At 43.5% G+C, this 20,510-nt stretch overlaps 1 protein-coding gene across 1 annotated transcript in view; it reads right to left on the minus strand.

The window, feature by feature from the left end:
- MUSK (muscle associated receptor tyrosine kinase) overlaps positions 1 to 20,510 on the minus strand; it is a 192,264-nt gene that overhangs the window by 67,846 nt on the left and 103,908 nt on the right. Inside the window, exon 7 of the mRNA XM_086962104.1 lies at positions 8,599 to 8,790. Coding sequence (XP_086818230.1) covers positions 8,599 to 8,790 — 192 coding nt within the window. The remainder of the gene's footprint in view (positions 1 to 8,598; positions 8,791 to 20,510) is intronic.

Here is a 20,510-nt window from a genome sequence, read left to right on the forward strand (position 1 = left end):
AGGGGGTCAAGCCCACCACAAATTTTCTTCTAATGGCCCATGCCCACCCCAAGTATTTGGCGACCGCGACTGTAATAACCGGCAAGGTGTTAGTGCAAAATATTCTTAAGGCCACCTTTCTGTCCCTTGTGCCTAGCAATTTGCACATCCCCTTTAGCCACACACGTCGGGGGGTTAGGTAGGCCCTACAAACAAAAAGAAGGTGGGCAATGGTCTCACTTTCACTTTTACACACCGGGCATAATTCAGAATTACCTTTACCCCATCTACCGGTTAATGATCTTATAGGGAGTGACCCTGCTCTAAGCTGGAAGTAGAGCTTCCTATCCTCCGGCTTTGTGATGTTGTCCCAATACAGCTCTAAACTAGGAGAAACTTTTATTTCCAAAAAGCGACCCTCCATAGTAGAGGGATCAACATCATTCCAGTTCCGGTAGGCGACCATTTCCCAGTACCTTTCTTTTATGATGTCTTTGGATGGGAACTGGGCTGTCTCTGGGTTCTCCCATAACCCCTGCATGCCCATTAATACCAATACTTTGTGGAGTTCTTTAAGCCAAGTAATCTTGTGGAATATGTCAGTTTTAATAACATCCAGAAATTCCAAAGCATAATGCGTGAGTCCAGGAGTAACCCAGATACGTCGCCAATATAAAATGGGTCGTAATCTAGCCATATCTGGGAGGGCTTTCCTGCCTAGATCATGACGCAACGGTTGCATTGGGGTACTTTTAGGGAGGCCAACAAGATCACGAAAAATGTTATTTCCAACAAACGTTAGTGACGCTAACTTGTCATAAGCCCATATTTCGGCGCCATAAAGGGCCGAACTTAGGGCTTGCGCCTCATACACTTGCAGTGCTGGTTGTACCGGCTTGGTCAAGGACTTCCTGTGCTCCCGGCTTATAGCTCCTGTGTTTTGGCGGAGTTTTAGTGCCGCCATTTCTATGTGCTTCCCCCATTTTACTCCTTTTGACACATGGATACCTATGTAAACAAAGTCCGATACCATTTCCACTTTTTGACCATCCATGAAGAAGTTCCCTCTAAAGCTGTGGTGGGGGTGAAATGCTATAAGCTTTGTTTTTGTAACATTGACTTCCAACCCTTGATTGACACAAAAATCCTCAAAGATCTTCAGGGCTCTCTGTAGTCCGCTAGGGGTTTTAGATATAATAAGCGTGTCATCTGCGAATAGTAGAATTGGAGTTTTCACTCCAGCCAGACGAGGAGCATCTACTTTACCCAGCAACATACGCTCAACTACCCCATTAATGTACAATGAGAAGAGCGTGGGGGCCATAGCACAGCCTTGGCGCACCCCACGCTCTACCGGGAATTCAGAGGTTACTTGGCCGTGACCCCCCCCACTGTATTTTTGCATAATTTGACTCATGCAACCTCATCACAAGTGTTAGGATCTCTAGCGGCATACCCATCTCGCTTAGCACTTTCCACATCTGGGATCTAGGGACTAAATCAAAGACAGCACGTAAATCTATAAACGCTGCATAAATGCTGCCTTTTCCTAGTACTACCGTCTTCCAGTATAATAATGTAAATCTGAATATCTGGTCTGTGGTGCTAGTTAATTTACGAAATCCAGCCTGGAAGGGGGTCAAAATGTTTTTCTCTTCTACCCAGGCCGATATTTTCTCTAGGGTCATTTTTCCAATTACCTTTTGAACCGTGTCTAACAGGCTAATAGGCCTGTAATTCCCAGGCTGTGTTTTGTCACCTTTCTTAAACACCGGGATTATAACAGCCCCTAGCCAAGACTTAGGCACTGGTGCCCCCAATGCCACGGCATTGGCCAGCTTTGTTATATAGAGTCCCCAGTGCTTTTTGTCCTGAAGAAAAACATCCGCGGGGACCCCATCAGGTCCTGGTGCTTTCCCCCTCGAGACAGAGTCAAGTGCCACTGCTGAGTCATTAAGATTAAAAGGGGCAACTGAATATAAAGTATATTTCCTAAGTTCTCTGTCCTTGTCCTCGGGACGACATGCGTATTGGGGGCCAAAAAACTCTACCCACATACTCTGCGTTACATGGTTTGTTGGTGGTTCAGGGTGTCCTCCTTTCCCCCACTTGACAATACTCCAAAAGATTTTGGAGTCCCTAGCAACACTGGCTGATTTAAGGTCTTGCCAGAATTCCTCATCCCATTGTTTCTTTGCTATGTGGATGCTTTTTTTGTAATCCTGTCTTGCTACCCTGACAGCAATAGGGTCTCTTCTTTTAATTGCTGTTCCCAAAGATTTTCTTGCAGTTCTACAAGCCTCGTTATACCATCCCACACTCTTGTGGCATTTATTTTTTCTCCTGGTTTTGGCAGCTACCTTGAAAAAAAATGGCCACTTCAAATGTCAATCATGTAGTGTCTGCGAACTAACCTGGAACACCAAAGAGTTCGTCTATAACGGCCATACCCACCTGCTATCACACCATTCTAACTGCAAGACCCAAAATGTCATCTACGCTATCCGTTGTCCATGTGATCTTATCTACATTGGCCAGACCACCCAAATGGTCAAACAACGGATAATACAACATAAGAGCAGAATTAACTGCAAAGTACTCACTGCTCCCCTTGTCACTCATTTTCTGGAAAAATCACACACGGACATGGACTTGAGATGGATGGTTATTGAAAAACCGACATTACCCATCAGAGGGGGGAATATGGCAACTCTACTTAATAGGGCAGAATGCAAATGGATTGCACGAGTTGATTCGGTCAACCATGGGCTAAATACCCTTGATGAGTGGACAAACACTATCTCAATCTAAACACAACACCTCTCTAAATAGCCTCCTGTCATTTACTTTCCAATCCATTCTCAGTACATCATCGCTCTAACTGTGTATTGTGTATGGGACTGCCTTATACTTAACCGGCCGGTTTTATACCTTGCAGTCCCATGAATTATATCTGCCCTCCATGTTAGAATGAAATACTCTTTAAATCTATGAATTATATCTGACCTCCATGTGAGGATGTAATACTCGTATACTCTATTAATTGTCACAACTGTGAACGTGTTGTGTCCCATTTCTCTAGTCCTGTGATTTGTACTTAACCATCCGGTTTCATACCACAACTGACCACATGTAACCCCCAATTGAATACTGTGTTTTCCGTTGCGTAATGGAACCATGTACATTTAATTTTGGACTTGCTATACTGACGTTTGTATGGACTTCCCCGTCTCTCCCGTAATCCGAGCTTACGTCCACCTGACACGCCCCTCGAATGTGTCAGCCCTTTGTGATCTGTCCCGCAAAAACTTTCCTCTCGCCTTCCGGCTTGTCAGTGTAACCCTGGTAATGCTGCTACACGCCCCCATAGCTCTAGACCAGTCAGGGCTTCCCTTTTTAACCTACCACTTCCCGCTTCACATCGTTTCCTAGACAACGGTGTGACACGCCCCCCTCCCGGCCTCTCGCGTTCCCAGGTCGCCGCCCCCAGCCCTCCACTTCCTGAATTAGTTACCGGCGTCTCCCGACATCGGGAGCTGCAGCATTCATTGCCGAGAAGCCGTTCCGCCAGATGAGCCCCCTTTGCCGTCTGCTGCCCTGCTTTAGTCAGGTAAGACCCTGTACACGACGAGCGCAGTGTTCGTACTGTAGACCCTTTCGCGTCTACTGCCGCGAGCGGCGCATACTCATTCCCACTTCCTCTTTTACCCCAGGCATTACAAGTCCCGCCGCTGACCCGATAACTCTTCGATCAGCCGAACTGCCAGATGAGCCCCCTTTGCCGTCTGTTGCCCTGCTTAAATCGGGTAAGACCTTGTAATCGACGACCACAGCGGTCCTACTGCAGACCCTTTCGCGTCTACTGCCGCGAACGGCGCATACTCATTCCCTCTTCCTTTTTACCCCAGGCATAACAAGTCCCGCCGCTGACCCGATAACTCTTCAATCAGGTAATTTGACTCTTCCGGATAACTAGGTCTGTATCTATTCCCCCCTATGGGTATTTGACCTTGCATATTCTTGCCTCCCCACAGTCTTTGACTTTGAGTGACCGCCTGGACTACATATACCCACTCATAATAACCTGGGTATTATTGTAAGTGTTTTTCTTTTTCAAACACCCGTCACCTTCGATCACCTGTCTCACCGCAGTCACCCAATGTACACCCTATAGCACTTGATCACTCATAAAATAGCCCCTAAAACCATGTCCGCCCCTCTAATACCTGTACCACACAATTAGTCACTCCCTAATTACACTTGACTACCCCCGATCCGGCCACCACTGCCATTGCACCCCATACACACCTTGACTCTCACTATCCCTCAGGTAACCCAAACACTAACCCACCTGCCTCACTCGCCCTCCTCTGCCCTCTCCCCATCCCCCCGCTTTGAACCAGGTCTTCGCGCTCAATCTGCCCCTTCTTGCCCACAGCACTGTTCCCATCGACAACCCTGTCCTGATGACGATCCCGAGTTAAAGGGGATCGAAACGCCGTCGACTATACAGCTTGAATGACACGACGCAAACCACGTTTTGTGCTTCTACTCGAATAATTGTATTCTAAATAATTACAACTTGTTTTAAGAAGCCATTACTTGATGTTAATAATTTGTTTTTTGCGCCGTCCACGCTGCTGTTTTTAGCACTTGCACATTCACTATCACCAATTGTACATAGCACCTTGCACCAAGTGTCACTGGGTTGTCACATGATCCACTCTGTACAGTGCTGTTTTAACTGTATTTTTCATGTGAGACTTTTCCTGTTGCATCTTGGTAAACAATACCACTTCTGTTGAAAAATTATTGACTCCTTGGTTCTTTCCATTTCAGTAATGCATATTGCATACACTACTAAAACTGTCTCAGAATAAAACCTGTTGGGAATTGTTCTTGCTTACACTTGTCCTCGGGACGACATGCGTATTGGGGGCCAAAAAACTCTACCCACATACTCTGCGTTACATGGTTTGTTGGTGGTTCAGGGTGTCCTCCTTTCCCCCACTTGACAATACTCCAAAAGATTTTGGAGTCCCTAGCAACACTGGCTGATTTAAGGTCTTGCCAGAATTCCTCATCCCATTGTTTCTTTGCTATGTGGATGCTTTTTTTGTAATCCTGTCTTGCTACCCTGACAGCAATAGGGTATCTTCTTTTAATTGCTGTTCCCAAAGATTTTCTTGCAGTTCTACAAGCCTCGTTATACCATCCCACACTCTTGTGGCATTTATTTTTTCTCCTGGTTTTGGCAGCTACCTTGAAAAAAAATGGCCCTTTATGTTTCCAAAGAAACCATCGTGCAGATTAGTGATGTCTCTCAGGTCTTTTCCTGACAAATTTTCAGCCATCAGTATGGTATCCATAGCAGATGTAGGTTTGTCCAGCTCATCACTAATATTCTCCAACACCATGGTATTCGTTGCAAATTGGGGCCACCTCACTCTTCTCATGTCGTTTGTAGGGACAATATCGACTAAAGGCTCCTCGTCCTCATTGGACCCCTCTAACTCCCCTTTCCAGAATTGGTGAGTAATACATAGGGGGTTATGATCACTCTCCTGTCTGGAAACTATTATTATATTATTCTCACATGGCTGGGAACCAATCAGTTGGTCAAGGTCTACCAGAACCTCGGATTTCTCTCCACCAGACCCTCTATTGTACAAATTATAAATATCCAAGATGCCCAGAGAGCCCATGGTTAGCCTAATCAACTGTATGTCCCTGCTATTAGTTGGGAGTTCTACCACTCTATCGAAAAGTGCTTGGCGTAGCCAAATGGTTAACCCCCCTTTTGGCCGACCCTTGGGTCCCTTAAGTGCCGGCACGAAAAAGTCCAAGAAGCCCAGAAGAAACTGGGGCTCACAGGCCCAGGTCATTTGAAAAAGACAGATGTCAAAACTATTTACAAAAGAACCCCATTCCGGAGATTGTAGTCTAGGGCCCAGTTCTGCCAGGTTCCAAGATACTATCCCACCCCGTCTCACCTGGAGTCCTTCAGAGATCCTGTGGTAGCTAGGGTTGGTGTGCTTATGCTATCTACCCTTTGTTGCTCACATCCCATATTTTGGACCATGGTTGAATCATTAGCCACCATCCCCACAGGAACACTGAGCACAGTATCAATTACTGGATTTAAATTTACCCCTGTGAGGCCCGCACTATCTATCCCCTGACACCCACTACAATTTGAAATAGGCTCACTATCTCTAGGTTCCTGGATACCCACAGTCGCGACCTCTAACCCATTGGATGACAGTCAGTCTATTGCATCCGACCCAGAGCTACTGGGCCTATGTCCGTTTATACTTAAAGGTATATGTAATGCATTCCAAAATGGGAGAGGGGGCAGCTTCCTCAATTGGATTCCTGATCGACTAGGCGGGGAAGATCTGAGTTCTAGCTGGAATAAATTCTCTGCTAAATCCTCCGTAGTCAAAGTTAATTCAATGACATCTTGGGTTTCTCCGGGATGGGTCAGTCTCCTTACTTTTGTTATGTCGTCCCTTATCACTGATCTACACCCTCTGACGTAACGCAGCCAATGGATGGCCTTGTTTGTCAGAGTGTCTACCCCTTCTCTGTTGGAGTCAGCCCTCCTTTCTAACTTTGGTACATTAGTCATAAATATTTTCTTTGTGACAAAGTTCCCTTTCGTGAGGGCTTGACCCCTACTGGGGCCTGTACTAGAATTTAGTATCCCTTGGTTAGAAGATTTAGGGATGCTTTTTAGGGGTGCCCCTGCCGCCAGCCTAGAATCTCTTTTCTGGGACACTCCTGCTAACCCCCTACCCTCCAAGGCACCCCTCATATTCCTCTGCTCATCAGACCTAGATTGGTTTTCTACTCTATCTTTTCTCGGTGAGCCATGGGTCCTAGTAGTTTGGGTTATAGGAGTAATTGATAACCTTTTCGCCTCTCCATCTACATAGTGGGGCTGAGGGGGTTTACCACTCAAGGAAACACTTTTTCCCACTGATGCTTGGGTTCTTTGAATAGCTTTGGTTGGATAGGCAGTAGTTTGTTTGCTATGAACCCCCATTCTAGGCCATGGGTTACCTGCATCAGATTTTGGAACAGAGGTTAAGTTAATAATCATTAGTTTCATTACCTCAATCTCATCCCTTAGTAGTGAGACTAGTTTAACCAACTCATTAACGGTTCCTGGACAATCGTTAGGGCTTGACAAATCACTCCCCTTTCCTCTTTCAGTGCTATGGGGTGTGCTGGAAGTGTGGCTAGAAGTTGCATTTGCCTCCTCATGTTGAATCTCTGCTAATGCCATGAATCTATTTGAGCACAGTATTGGATCGTGGTTAGTTACAGCTGTTTCGTTGGCTTTTTCAGCTTGGGTAGGGTTGTCGCCAGCTAGTTGTCCTTTTTTCCTTCCCCCCCCCACAAGATCTTTTCTGGCTTTGGTGTACAGACCTATCCAGTGGGGGTTTAAGCTGTTTTTGAAACATTTCGGGGATGGTAATAGGATGGGTTACTAACTATTGAATGTCGGACTCTAACCCCCCTTCCCCCCTGGTAGACTCCGTTAGGTCAGGGGGCCCCATTACATTAGTCAAGATATCATGACAATCATCAACAATAGAGTCAATAGAATCAATCCTGTTGAGTACAGCGTGTATTGGGCCCCCCTTGGATTTCTTCTTTTTATTTTGCTTTAGGCGTTTGGCCGACTCAGCCCCCCCCACTTCCGCCTTCCATAGATTTACGCTTGCCCATGTTTCGGGAGATTTCCTATAGAGCTATTGATAACAATCAGACCAATATGATCATGGATGAAATAACACTCTATACCTTATTGCATGGCTTGAGTCTTGGGGAAGTCCAAATAATATCGCCCTATGACAAGATGTTAGTAGTATGGCCCGTCCCGTCCACAGTCGTCCACGGACGGCCACAGACAGCCCGCCCTATGCCCGGGCTTAGCCCGGCTAGTCCCGCGCACGGTCTCGCGAGGCGGGGATGACGCTGCTCTTTATGTGCCTCCCGGCGCGGTTGGCTGGTGCGCGGCTTCCGCGTGGGCTGCTGGGGGTTCAAGTCCCCTGGAACACCTTGTCCCGCTCTCCGCTCGGCGGCCGCACTCTGATGGGGAGAGTGTGCGGCAGCGGGAGGCAGGCAGGCTGGCGAGGTGACTCCGGTGAGCAGGGGTCGGGGTGTCAAGAAGAGAAAAATGGACTCACGGGCCCCAAAGGTACACAGTTCGTTCCGTGAAGGTTCCCCTGTGGGAATACTTTTCTCCAGGTGTTGAAATTTTTCCACCATAGAAAAATTTACCCATCCCAAAATATCCAGACCCAGAACTTACAAATGTGTATTTCCTCACACATGTGACTAGTCTTGGAGGCTGCCCTAGTCGCAGCTTTTCAGAAGTACTCTTGAAATTCTTTGTGCATGCTGAAAAGATTTGCTGTAGATGTAGGAATAAAACCCTGGTAGCAAATTTCCTTCTTTCTTTCTGAATTGGGTCCTACATATTTATTGCACATGCAATATACACATTAAAACTACTACATTGCAAATCCATGCCAACATTTAGAATATGGTTTGACATTTAAAACAATCTAATTTGACTCTTTAGAGAACATTTAACACTTTTGTTACCTTGCTTGAAATACTCTTCCGAAGGCTCCTTCACCGATGTCTCTCACATAGTCAATGTTGTTCCTAGGGTATTCTAAACTGAGGAGCTTTGGGTTGAGGAGAAGTGGCAAGCGCTGGTACATTGGATTTGGATGAAGTCTGTCCAATATTAGCTCTGAGGGAAGAGCTGTGAGTGTTGGAGCTTCTGCTTCTCTGTAAACAAGATGAAATATTTGCTAATGTCATATTCAACCCAACTAACAACTATCACTATAATTATCTCAACAAATACAACAAGTATTAGGTAAAATTAATTGCACCCCCCCTTATTTCCTACATATCCCCACAAATATATACATACATTGTGCACACTCCTAGATATGAGGTTGAGGAATATTACTTTTATCTTCAAATTTCCAATTGAAGAATAGGATTCTGGGATTGAAAACATAAGAAGGGCTTGATTTGCAGTGCTTGAGAAACTTAATGGATGTTTATCAATAGAATCTGAATGCCATGAAGAAGTTCACTGCTGTGGGTGAAACACGTTGGCTGAGGCTGTAACATTTGGAATATGAAAACACAAGAGTATTTTGGAATATAAAAATAAAGAAGGAACACAAAAAACTGGATGATCTAATTGGACTTTGTTCTTTTTGATATTATTCTTATCTTGGAGGCACCAATATATATATATAAATATATATAAATATAAATTATCACTGGAATTGCTGTATTTTGATATGAATGTCTTGGAAAAGAAGTGTTTTCCACCTGCACCAAAATCGCAGAAAGATTAAGCACGGTGGAAAACTGGACAGAAGCCCTAAAAACCACAGTGGTTGCCCTAAAAGCGCAGGCGGCCTCTCAAGAAAGTTCATTGAAAGACATCATGTGGAAGCTTGAAGAGGCAGAAAATCGCCAACGCCGCAATAACTTAAGGGTGCTAGGGATTCCTGAGAATAGCAAAGGCAGCGATATCCGGACATTCACAATAAACTTGCTGAGAAATGCACAAAGGGACTTGGATAAAGAAATCCAACGTGTGCACAGATTTCCTATGACAATATCACAGCTCCCTCAAAACGGCCAGTCATTTCCAAGGGTAATGCTAATATATTTTGGAAACTTTTTGCTTCAACAGGCTGTTTATGAATTGGCAAGAACTAATAAGAGAAGGAACTGGGAGAATGTTTCATTCTTCAAAAAACCTGACTTCGCACATGCCACAGGGAAAGAAGATGGAGGCTCAGGCAACTGATCACACCATTCCAAAAAACAGGAGCATTGGTCTTTCTACAGAACCCTGCCAAACTAAAAGTAATCTCGCAAGGATGAACCCTTTATTTCACGTTGGAAATACAAGCTGAAAGAGCACTGAAGGAAATCACAGCAGGGAAATCCAGGACTACCGAGAGTAACCCCTAGATGGTCTTGTATCGCTTATAACTGTGTTTATATTATTATTTTTTTGCTCTTCTTCTTGGGTGGGATAAGAGAATGCTTAGTAAAAAAATAAAATATTTTTATAATGGCTAGGAATATGCATATACACGTGGGGAAGGAAGGAAGGTGGAGAGTGGGTGAGGTTGGTATAGACGCTTTCACACAGGCTCAGGATTGAGCCTGACGGCCTAGTTAATGGTGGGGGGGGTAGAGGGGAGGAGGGGAGGGGAGGCAGGGAGGATCTCAGACACATGGTGAACACAAAAGGTGCAAACAGGAGGGGCCAATATGGATACAGAAGTAACAAGAAAGGGCAAAGGTTGTTTAATCAGAGGGAGACCTGAGTGGGGATATATTGACGGATAGGGATGGATGGGTTGGACAAGTATTATTATGGCTAGGTTGAAATTCATGGATGTTAATATATGTGGCCTCAATGATGCAAAGAAAAGACAGAGAGTGTCTGTTGGATTACACATGACAGAGGCTAATATCATATGTCTACAAGAGACACATATAGAGGGGTCACAACTGTATTTGCTCAACACAGTTGGGTATAGACTTATCACTGCTACAACACAAGGTGTGAGAACTAGGGGGGTGGCCATTCTGGCAAAAAGGGGTGGGATGCAATTTACTCGATCTTTATCTGATAAGTTTGGATGGTGGGCGGTTACAGAATGCCAATATAATAATGGGGGGAAAAAATTACATAATGTACAATATATGGTAATGTTAGCGATGACCCAGATGTACTGAATTTTATCTCTAATGAATTGGTTCACTGGCCTCATAGTATGTGGCGATTATAACTTAAATCTCCCAGATGACTGGTTGTCGGACCCAGGGTTTAAATATCAGGGCAGGAAGTCGCACGTATTTCAGGCTCTGAAAAATATGTGTCTAATGCATGGATTGATCGACTATTGGCAAATACAGCATCCAGGGGATCCAGGATTCACATATTATTCCAATCCACACTCTATGCAAGCAAGACTGGATTATATGTTTGTCTCTAGCACCTTAAGATCTGTCAGTACAATAGAAAAATTGCCAAGAGTGTTATCGGACCATAATCCTCTTGTGTTAAATCTAGAATGTGGAGCAACGAAATCCACTATGAAAATATGGATGTGTGAAAGAGCACTGCTGATTAATGAGAAATACTGTCATCATATGAGGAGATAGATATCGGGGGTTTTGGAGGACAATTAAGGTAGTACAGAAATATATGTGGTTTGGGACGCCTTGAAGTCTGGCATCAGAGAGGAGACGCTACGATTCTCATCAAGCTTTAATAAAGAGGCTAAACAAAAAATGGTGTTCTACAGCGAAATCTGGGTATAGCCGAGGGAGGATTGATAAAGGCTGTCCAGGAGGGACTGGAAATAGAAAGTGAAGTAAGCCGGGTGGCGAGCGCTATAAATCTTATCATCGATATTCTAACAGAAAAAGCCATAGCTAAGGCAACAATGCATAGAGAGAAAATATACTAATTAAGTGAACCGGTGGGGCACCAATTAGCAGTATGTACCCGAGAACAAAGTTCAGCTAATCTAATAAGGGAAATGAAAGATCCAGAATTTGGGCAAAAGACCGAATCCAATGAAATAAGAGCTGTGTTTCAACAATTTTATCAGAAATTATATGAGGATTTAGAGATTCAATAGGAAAAAAATTAAGAATATTTAAACCTAAACTCACCATCAAGATTTGAAGAAGAGGACCAAGGTAGTCTGGATAACACTCCACAATGGGAGGAAATTCTTCTCTCTAAGAATAGTTTAGCTACAGGAAAAGCAGCTGGTATGGATGGAATTCCAACAGAGTTTTATGTTAAATTTTCCTCACAATTAAAAGGAATAATGCACGATTTATTTGTTCATATCTTCCAGGGGGGCGACCCCCAGGTTCATGGTCTTCAGCTAAGATCGTGGTCTTTTTAAAAAAAAAAACAAAGACCCTACGGAACTTGGGTCTTATAGTCCTATCACGTTGATAAATGGGAACTCTAAAATGTATTCTAAATTATTAGCTAGCTAACTGGCACCAATTATTTATAAAATTGTATCTGACTGCCAACACAGGTTTATCCCAGGGAGATCTACAACCGATCATGTCCAAAGGGTGATCTCACTGTTTGACTTTGCGGATGCTGCAGGAAACCCTATGGCACTTATACTACTCGATGCCAAAAGGCCTTCAATAGGGTCTCCTGGAAATATCTTTGGGCCGCGATGTCAAATAGTGGGATCAGGGAGAGATTTTTTAAAGCAGTGAAATGTTATACATTGAACCTTCAGCCGTGATAATGGTAAATGGGTCAGTGTCAGAAAAATTAGTCATTACCAGAGGAACAAGACAGGGGTGCCCATGCTCTCCTCTTCTATTTGCGGTATATATTGACCTCTTCATCCGCAGACTGGAAAACAACATGTTAATTCCACCAATATGGGCACAACATCACTCTACAAAAACATTGGCGTATGCGGATGATATTGCCCTAGTCACTAGTGATTCTATTAATGCGATAAACGCTACAGAAGAGGAGGCTCAAACTTTCGGGGAAACTGAACCAAGGCAAAACTCAGATTATTCTTCATTACAAAATTAAGATGAGAAACGACCGAGTAATGGAGAAAGCCATGTACCTGGGGGTCAGTATAACAGCAACATTGGAAAGTGTAGTTAGTAATAATCTTGAACCCTTAATACAACATACAAAAAAAGAATTGGTCTAGTTAAATATTTTGCATTTATCCATGGGGGCAGATGCAATGTGATCAAAATGCTTTTTTTACCCAGATTTTTTATATTTTTTCAGAACTATATATTTGGAATTTCTACCCCAATTGTTTAAGTCTATAGTGTATATGTTTTCCAGGTTTATATGGGGATATAAGAGACCACGTAGAGCACTCAGATGTATCACTTTACCTAAAGATAGAGGGGGACTGGCACTGCCCAATTTTAAATTGTATTATTGGGCTACCACATTGAGATAATGCATTGAACTAATCTCTACAGGGACGGATAGTAGACCAAATGGCAATATCCCCAGACCGCAAGAACTTTTATTGGGTGATAGCTGTAGAGGATGCCTCTGGCGACATGCCATACGTTAAGAAGGTCAGATTCAAGACCATCTCCGACATATATAAGGTCTGGAGTAATGTTCGGAAACTGTTGGGCTTTGGACGGTTATCCCACTATAAACCATTATATAATAATGAAGACCTCACAGAGATTTTTAGGGATAACTGCATGGATAGGTGGGTACAGGAAGGAATTTCACAGCTTGGCTGTTTTTATTCTCCTATCAGATTGAAATCTTTTGAGGAATTACAAATCGACTATAAACTTGGCCATAGAGACTTTTTAAAATTTCTACAGGTTAGAGATTTTCTGATAAAGAAAGGGAGTAGTAGGGTAAAATATCAAGCAATTCAAACTATAGAAAACCTGCTTAAAAAAGCTACAATAATAACTCTCATTATCCAGATGATTTGGATAACTGGGAGACCACATGGCAGTATAAATTTGGAGTTTTACCCAAAACTTCCTACCACTTCTACGAATTATCTCAGACTTGCTTAATGTCTATAAAATTACAATCCCAATTTTATAAAACCTCTTTCTCACTGCATCACACCCCAAACAAGATATCGAAGTGGGGGAGCGGAAACGGAACGACATGTCCACGCTGTGCACTGTTTGAGCCTAATATTGTGCATATATTCACCTCATGTGATGTATTAACAAATCTAGTCAACGAAATATCAGGCTTTTTGTCAGAGATATTAAAAAACAGGAGAAATCATCTCAACAGAGGAAATAATACTAGGCACAGCTAATGTTAGGCGGCCAAAATATATGCAAGGGTTAATTTTTGTGGCAATGGCTGTCTTAAGGATAGCATAGCTTCAGCATGGCTAGATCCGAATCCACTGATGCTCCAACAATGGAGATCCCGATTATTGTCAACATGTAGTCTGGAGGTAGCTATCCATAAAAGAAAAGGGCGTAATAAACGTAAAAAAGGATTGGTAATATGGGGTCCGTTATTGCTGTGGATACAAAGTCACACCAGGGCCGGATAGATGCTTCTTACAGATCCATTGTACGATGATAAATGCCAGGCAGGATTTAATTGCGTAACCCACGAATAGATTGTAATGTACATATGATGGATTGTTCTGCACCTGAGATTTTTATTTTTTGTTGAATTATGCAATCAAAGTGTTTCTTTTTTGTTGATGGGTGGCGTCTGAGAAGGGTTGGGGGAGGGATGGTATATAAGTATAAAACAATAAATATATTTTTTTTAAAGGAAAATAATTGTTTTCAAGTTATATGAGATATACGAAAATGAAAGAAACACAAATCATTCATTTTTTTAGAAGCCCCCTGCTCTGAAGTCTGCGCTTGGCTGAAAAAAAAATGCTGCCATAAATCACCATGAATATCAGATTAAAAGGAAGTATTATGGTCTCTGTTGATCTGAGCCTAAAATGTATCACCCTAAATCCCTGATAGACAACCCTGCTAAGATCTTTGGAAGAGTCCTGGACAATAGGATACTAACATGGGTCAACGAAAACAATTTATTAAAATGAGTGCCAGCTGGGTTTTTTAAATGGAAAAGGTATTATGTAACAATATTTGATCTCACACCTTATGATAGGTAAATACACAGTGGCAAATAAATCTAACCTGTATTTTGCTTTTATGGACCTTTCAACTGTCTTCGACTGTGTAAACAGCTAAATATTGTCAAATATTAATCAGAAGGGGGATGGACCCAACACTGGTGTGCGCTTTATTATCTTTACACAAAGAGACAAAAGCATGTGTTCTGCTTGGGAGAGGTAGGGAAGTGTCTGATGTTTTTAATGTTGAGTAGGGTGTGCGTCAAGGGTGTGTGCTTGCCCCTTTGTTATTTATTTTATATATAAATACCCTCAGTCTGGACCATGGTAAACGGTGCACCCATTCCTGTACTTTTATATGCGGACGCCGCCGTATTAATGACCCGCACCCCGAAAGCCTTCTGTATTTTAGTTAATTCTTTTATGGATTTTATGGAAAATTTAGATCTAAGGATCAACTTCTCAAAATTGTTTACTAAAGTTCTGTGGCACGAAGTGCATACGATCCACTCATCATGGTAGGGTCAAACACGTTACTGCACACCAGCACTTTTACAAATGTAGGGATTTTATTTAGTGCTTCTAGCTCATGGGCATACCAAATTATGCAAAATAGAATGAAATTGTTGAAGGCTGTAGGTTTCCATCTTAGCTTACCATCTCCACCAGGAGTCAGGGCCCTTGTCCCATTGTTACAAATATATTCAGCCCAGTGTGTACCCATTGCTACCTATGGGGCAGGAATATAGGGCATTAGTGACCTGCAGTCACTGCAAATGGACGAATGCAAGCCATTATTAATGATGCCTGCATCGACCTCACATTGTATTTGCCATAAAGAGTTAGCACTAAATCATTTATGTGACCAAATACATATTCATATAGTGCTGCTGTGGCTCTCTGTTATGAGCAATGGGAAAGCCTTACTCACTAAAAAGATACTTTTGACTGCCTGACCTGTGCCAAAGGGCTCTATTCCCTGGCTGTCCTTAAAGTAATTGGAAGGGATTGGTATAAGGTTCGCTTTTTCCTAGTGAGCTATAGGTGCGCTACCTAGTAAAGGAAGCACAGGTAGGCCCTGTTAGAAAAATTGCAGGGTATAAGGTTCCATGACGAATCACAGAAACACAGCATTGGGGATGACTTACTTGCTAACTTTGGTGCTGTGTTAACCGATTACCTGGTGAATACAGCCAGGAGCTGGGTGCGCTCGCTCCTATTTCGATTAGAGCAGGGACCCATATTCCTTCGGTTTCCAGCAGGATTTGAACTCACAAGTTTGCCAGTGCAATAATGTATCTAAGCAAACCATGATTTTTATTTACTTTTCTCTGTGGGTACTACCCATTATTTACGAGAATGTATTTAGTACCCTTTTTAAGGCTCAGAATCGTAAATGTCAACACGCTTTTAGGTGTCTGCAAGATTTAACTGATAATGAAACCTGTTGTTGCATACGTTTGTTTCTTAAGGCAGCTTTAAGTTCAAGAAGCACCATGCACTTTGACTAAGGTTTTATACTCAGTAAGTCAGTCAATTACACTTTATTCGATTCGTTAAAATCATAAAAGGCATAAAATATTACAAACATTCACATTTAAATGATTCATATATTTACAAATTCAGTGCAAAAACCCATTAAATCGTTATAGGACAATAAAATCAATTTAAAATCCGCGTTAAAATCAATCATACTAATATGTCATGTGGAACCACTTTTCTTTTGTTTGATTCTCATTGCCACCACTAGGAAACTAGCCACACTGTAGATGATGCAAGTAGTTCTCAACAACTGGAGATATAAGAGGGCGGGCCTTACTTGGGTAATCCAGCCTCTTTCAGGATTGGGACCAAATATTTTTTCCTAATAACTTTAAAGAATCCACATAACATAATAAAATGTATGGTATCTTGTTGTGAATGGTTGTCACAGTTGCAGGGCGGCCCGCATTCAGGTTTTGTCCATGATTGGGTACTACCCAAGTAATGGTGTATCAAATTAAATCTAAATTTAATTAATCGAACTCTATGAAAGGGTTTGGTTACTGTGATCAGATAAGGCTCTAGTGAGGGGGAAGTTTGTAACATAAAATGTGATCTAACTGTAGATTTCAATAGTTCCCGCTCCTCACGGGACGTTCTTAGTCTGTCTATAAAGTGCTTTTTGATCCAGCTAATGTCCTCCCTCTTGATACTGATTGGGCTTAAAAAGAGCTCAGGGCGGCCCAGCTGTGTAAAGGCATCTCTCAAATAAGCGAGCCAGGGTACTTTTTTTGCGTTGTCCAGAGACATCACATCGGCCAAGATTGCATGGTTCAAAGTTATATCTTGGTTGAGCCATGTTTTTGCCCAGAATCTTAAGGGGGCCAATTTCAGCCTGTCTGATACATGGTCCAAGCCCACCTCCGCATGAATCGAAAAGGTAGGGGTGGACTGGGGTATAGACAGGAGATGTCTCAAAAACCTGTTCTCCACTCTTTGTATCTTTTCATGGGATGCGTATCCCCATAAGGGAGCGCCATAGGTGGCAATTGGCATACATTTTGTATTATAAACTTTTATCAATGCCTCCATGGGCCTCGCCCCCAACCGTTTTGAGAAACCCATTAAGGCTGAAGTGGCCCTTGCCACAGATATACTCTTAGCCTTAATTTGAGGTGCCCAGGTCCCCTTTTTGTCAAAGAGTACACCTAAATACGAGAAAGCGGTAACCCTTGAGACTACCTCGCCCTTGCACATGAATGTTTTTAATTTGCCTTTATTTCTATGGTGACCCACCACCATTGAGAAGGATTTTTTGGCATTGATCTTAAGGTCAAGTTGGTCCATAAAGGAACCAAATAGGTCTAACAATCTCTGTAGTCCTACTCCAGAACGCGCTATTAGGACTGTATCGTCCGCGTATAGGAGGGCCGGGATTTTCGCCTCTCCTACACGCGACACGTCCACCCCTGGAGTTACTAAATAAGCTCCTAAACCATTAATGTAGATGGGGAAGAGGAGGGGGGCCAGAATACAGCCCTGGCGCACCTCTCGCTCCGACTTGAACCGACTTGTACACCTACCCTCCGTAGTTACCCTAATCTTTCCAGACAGATCCTGATGGAGTGAGGCTATAAAATTTACGAATGGGGGCTCAATCCCGATCTCCATGAGGATAGACCACAGCTTAGCCCTATTCACCAAGTCAAAGGCCGTGGAGAGGTCCATAAAGGCCAGGAATATCGACCCCTCCTTGGCTACTGTATACTTAGAGATTAAGAGTTGCAAATTCAAGCATTGTTCCAAGGTGCCTCTTTTTTCTCTGAACCCATATTGTAGATTCGATAGGGTCCCACTTCCCTCCAAATTCTCCCGTAGCCTATACAAAAAAACTCTGCCTAGAATCTTAATCGCAGAGTCTAACAGGGAAATGGGTCTGTAGCATGCTGGATCGTCTCGCTGGCCCTTTTTGAAGATCGGGACAATAATTGAGGTGGCCCAAGTTGCAGGGAGGGTGTTGCCATTTGCAGCGTGAAAGACATGTGTTAATAACTTGGCCCAAAGTTTTGGCGAGTGCCTATATAGATCCGCCGGAACACCGTCCGGGCCAGGTGCCTTATTTTTGGAGGTCTCAGTTATGGCTCTTTCTACCTCTGCACAGTTAAACGCAAGGGGAACACTCTCCTCGCTACTTAACGAGCAGTTTTTTGTACCAGGCGCTGGGTCGCCGTAAACCTCTCTAAAATGGCTAAGCCATTTATCGTCGGGGATCACACACTCCATTACTGTATTCTCCGTGTCAGTGAAAAATGGCTGGTTAATTATGGCCCAAAACTGTGCACTGTCCCGCAATACATCAACAGAGAGTAGTTTTTCCCATGCTGCCTTTTTTATCTCATTTTTCTTGCAGCTAATTGAGTGTTTATATGCTTTCCTCAATTTGGCAATGACTGCCTTATCTCTCGGTATGGTTTTTAGTGCTCATTTTAGTGCCTTATGGGCTCTCGAGCAATTGGCGTCAAACCAACTATGATGGTTCTTGTGTCCCTGCCTAGATTTGGTCGTCAGGTCCTTTGAGATTTGTGCACATATCTGATCAAAGTCTCCTATTATTTCTATATTAGTGGCGTTGGGGTCCTGGCATATTATCATGTTGCCCTCAATTTTAGGGAGCAATTCCTCACAAAAATTTCCGGGCACTACTTTAGCCCATCTTAGTCTTCTCCCATGGTCCTTGGGGCGAACGGCTGGGGCCATGTGTGTGCACTCGGGCCGGCTACCAATAGGGTCACCCCACTTCAACTCTACCAATACCGGGTTATGATCGCTATATATGGAATAAATTACTTTATAGGTCACAACTTTTGATAAAATGCCCAGAGTTAGACAGATGTAATCAATCACTGATCCGGCCTCGGTGCCCTTATAGGTACAGACTCTATCCTTCCCCTCGGAGTCGCTATATTCGTATATGTTAAAGTTAGCCAGCAACTCTTCAAGGGCCTCTCCTGACTTTGTATGCTCAAAATGGGGGGCCACCGGGGCCATTGGGTCCTCCTGTGCACCTCCATAACAGGCATCTCTACAGGGATGTATATTAAAATCGCCCATTAGAATGAGCTCACAATTAGTGTATTCTTCTTGACTGTAATTACGTAAGAAATTTTCCAGGGTCGCGATGTGTTCATTTTCAACACCCCTATCCCATGAATTGTAAAAGTTTATCAGGATAGTTTTACATTTAGAGGGCATTGTCCATTCAACTATTAAAAGGTTTGGTGAGCCCACCACCATCCTATTTAATGTCCCTCCGAGCTTTAATGAAAAAAGGAGAATTAGTCCACCCTTTGCTCTACCTGCGGTGCCTTGAATGGCTGGAACGGAAAAGCTTGTAAATCCATCCAGCCAAAAACTAGAAGTAGCATCCCAGGATTCCTGCAGAGCTATGATATCATGTTCCGTGATGAATTCCACCCAGGCTATGTCATCCCTTTTTCCTCTAACGCCTGCTACATTCCAGCTGATCATTTTGCATACTGCTGACCAGTAAGAATTGGGCGCCCCATGATTAGCTAGCTGTCAATAAATTTCTTCCAAATCGGAGAGAGGCGCAAATCGGTTACTACAAACCATTCGGCGCACCTCAGTAGACATGTGGGCTACCCTGGGGTGGGGGGCCTGGGAAACACCTTGCCCTCCATTTGGAGGCTGTAAGCTTGAGCGTAGCTTCCCTGCTGATCCTGGGCATCCTGCCTCTAGGGACCCAACTCTTCTTCCCCTACATGGACAGAGTGCTCCATAGTATGATTTATAGGTGGATAGAAGAAGCCCAAGGGTACCGGTCTCATTTGCCCAGTTTGTGTTATTTCTGAGCCGTCCCAGAACAACCTAGAGGCCAGATCAGGACTATCAAAATTTACTATAACGCAATCCCCCACTATGTTTTTTGGGCGCGACCCGATCCAGCCTACCCTTCTTGCCATAATTATCCTGCTTGAGATATTCCTCCCCCCACTGCAGGTGTCAGTACACCAACCTCTAGCCTTATTTATTAAGTCGGAGACTGAATCCGTCTCTCCCTCCTTAAGTGGGGCCGCTTTGATAAATATTGCGACTAAAGGGGCGGCCTCAGGTGGAAGCTCTAATTGTCTAGTGCAGCCCCTTTCCCGCATATTAGCAGCGGGAAATGATAGCGGTGGAACACTAAGGGACTCGTGCTAGGGTGTGGAGTATTTAGACTGGTGGGGGCCGTATGGGAAACCTGGGTCCCGGGCATATCTGGGGCTACCCTCTTACTCAGGTGCATGGGTCCTGCAGATCTAACTGCGTCCTTCTCTTTATCCTTTAAGGGGTCAA

This window comes from Lissotriton vulgaris, chromosome 3_1 (assembly GCF_964263255.1).
Source record: "Lissotriton vulgaris chromosome 3_1, aLisVul1.2, whole genome shotgun sequence".
Lineage (NCBI taxonomy): Eukaryota > Metazoa > Chordata > Amphibia > Caudata > Salamandridae > Lissotriton > Lissotriton vulgaris.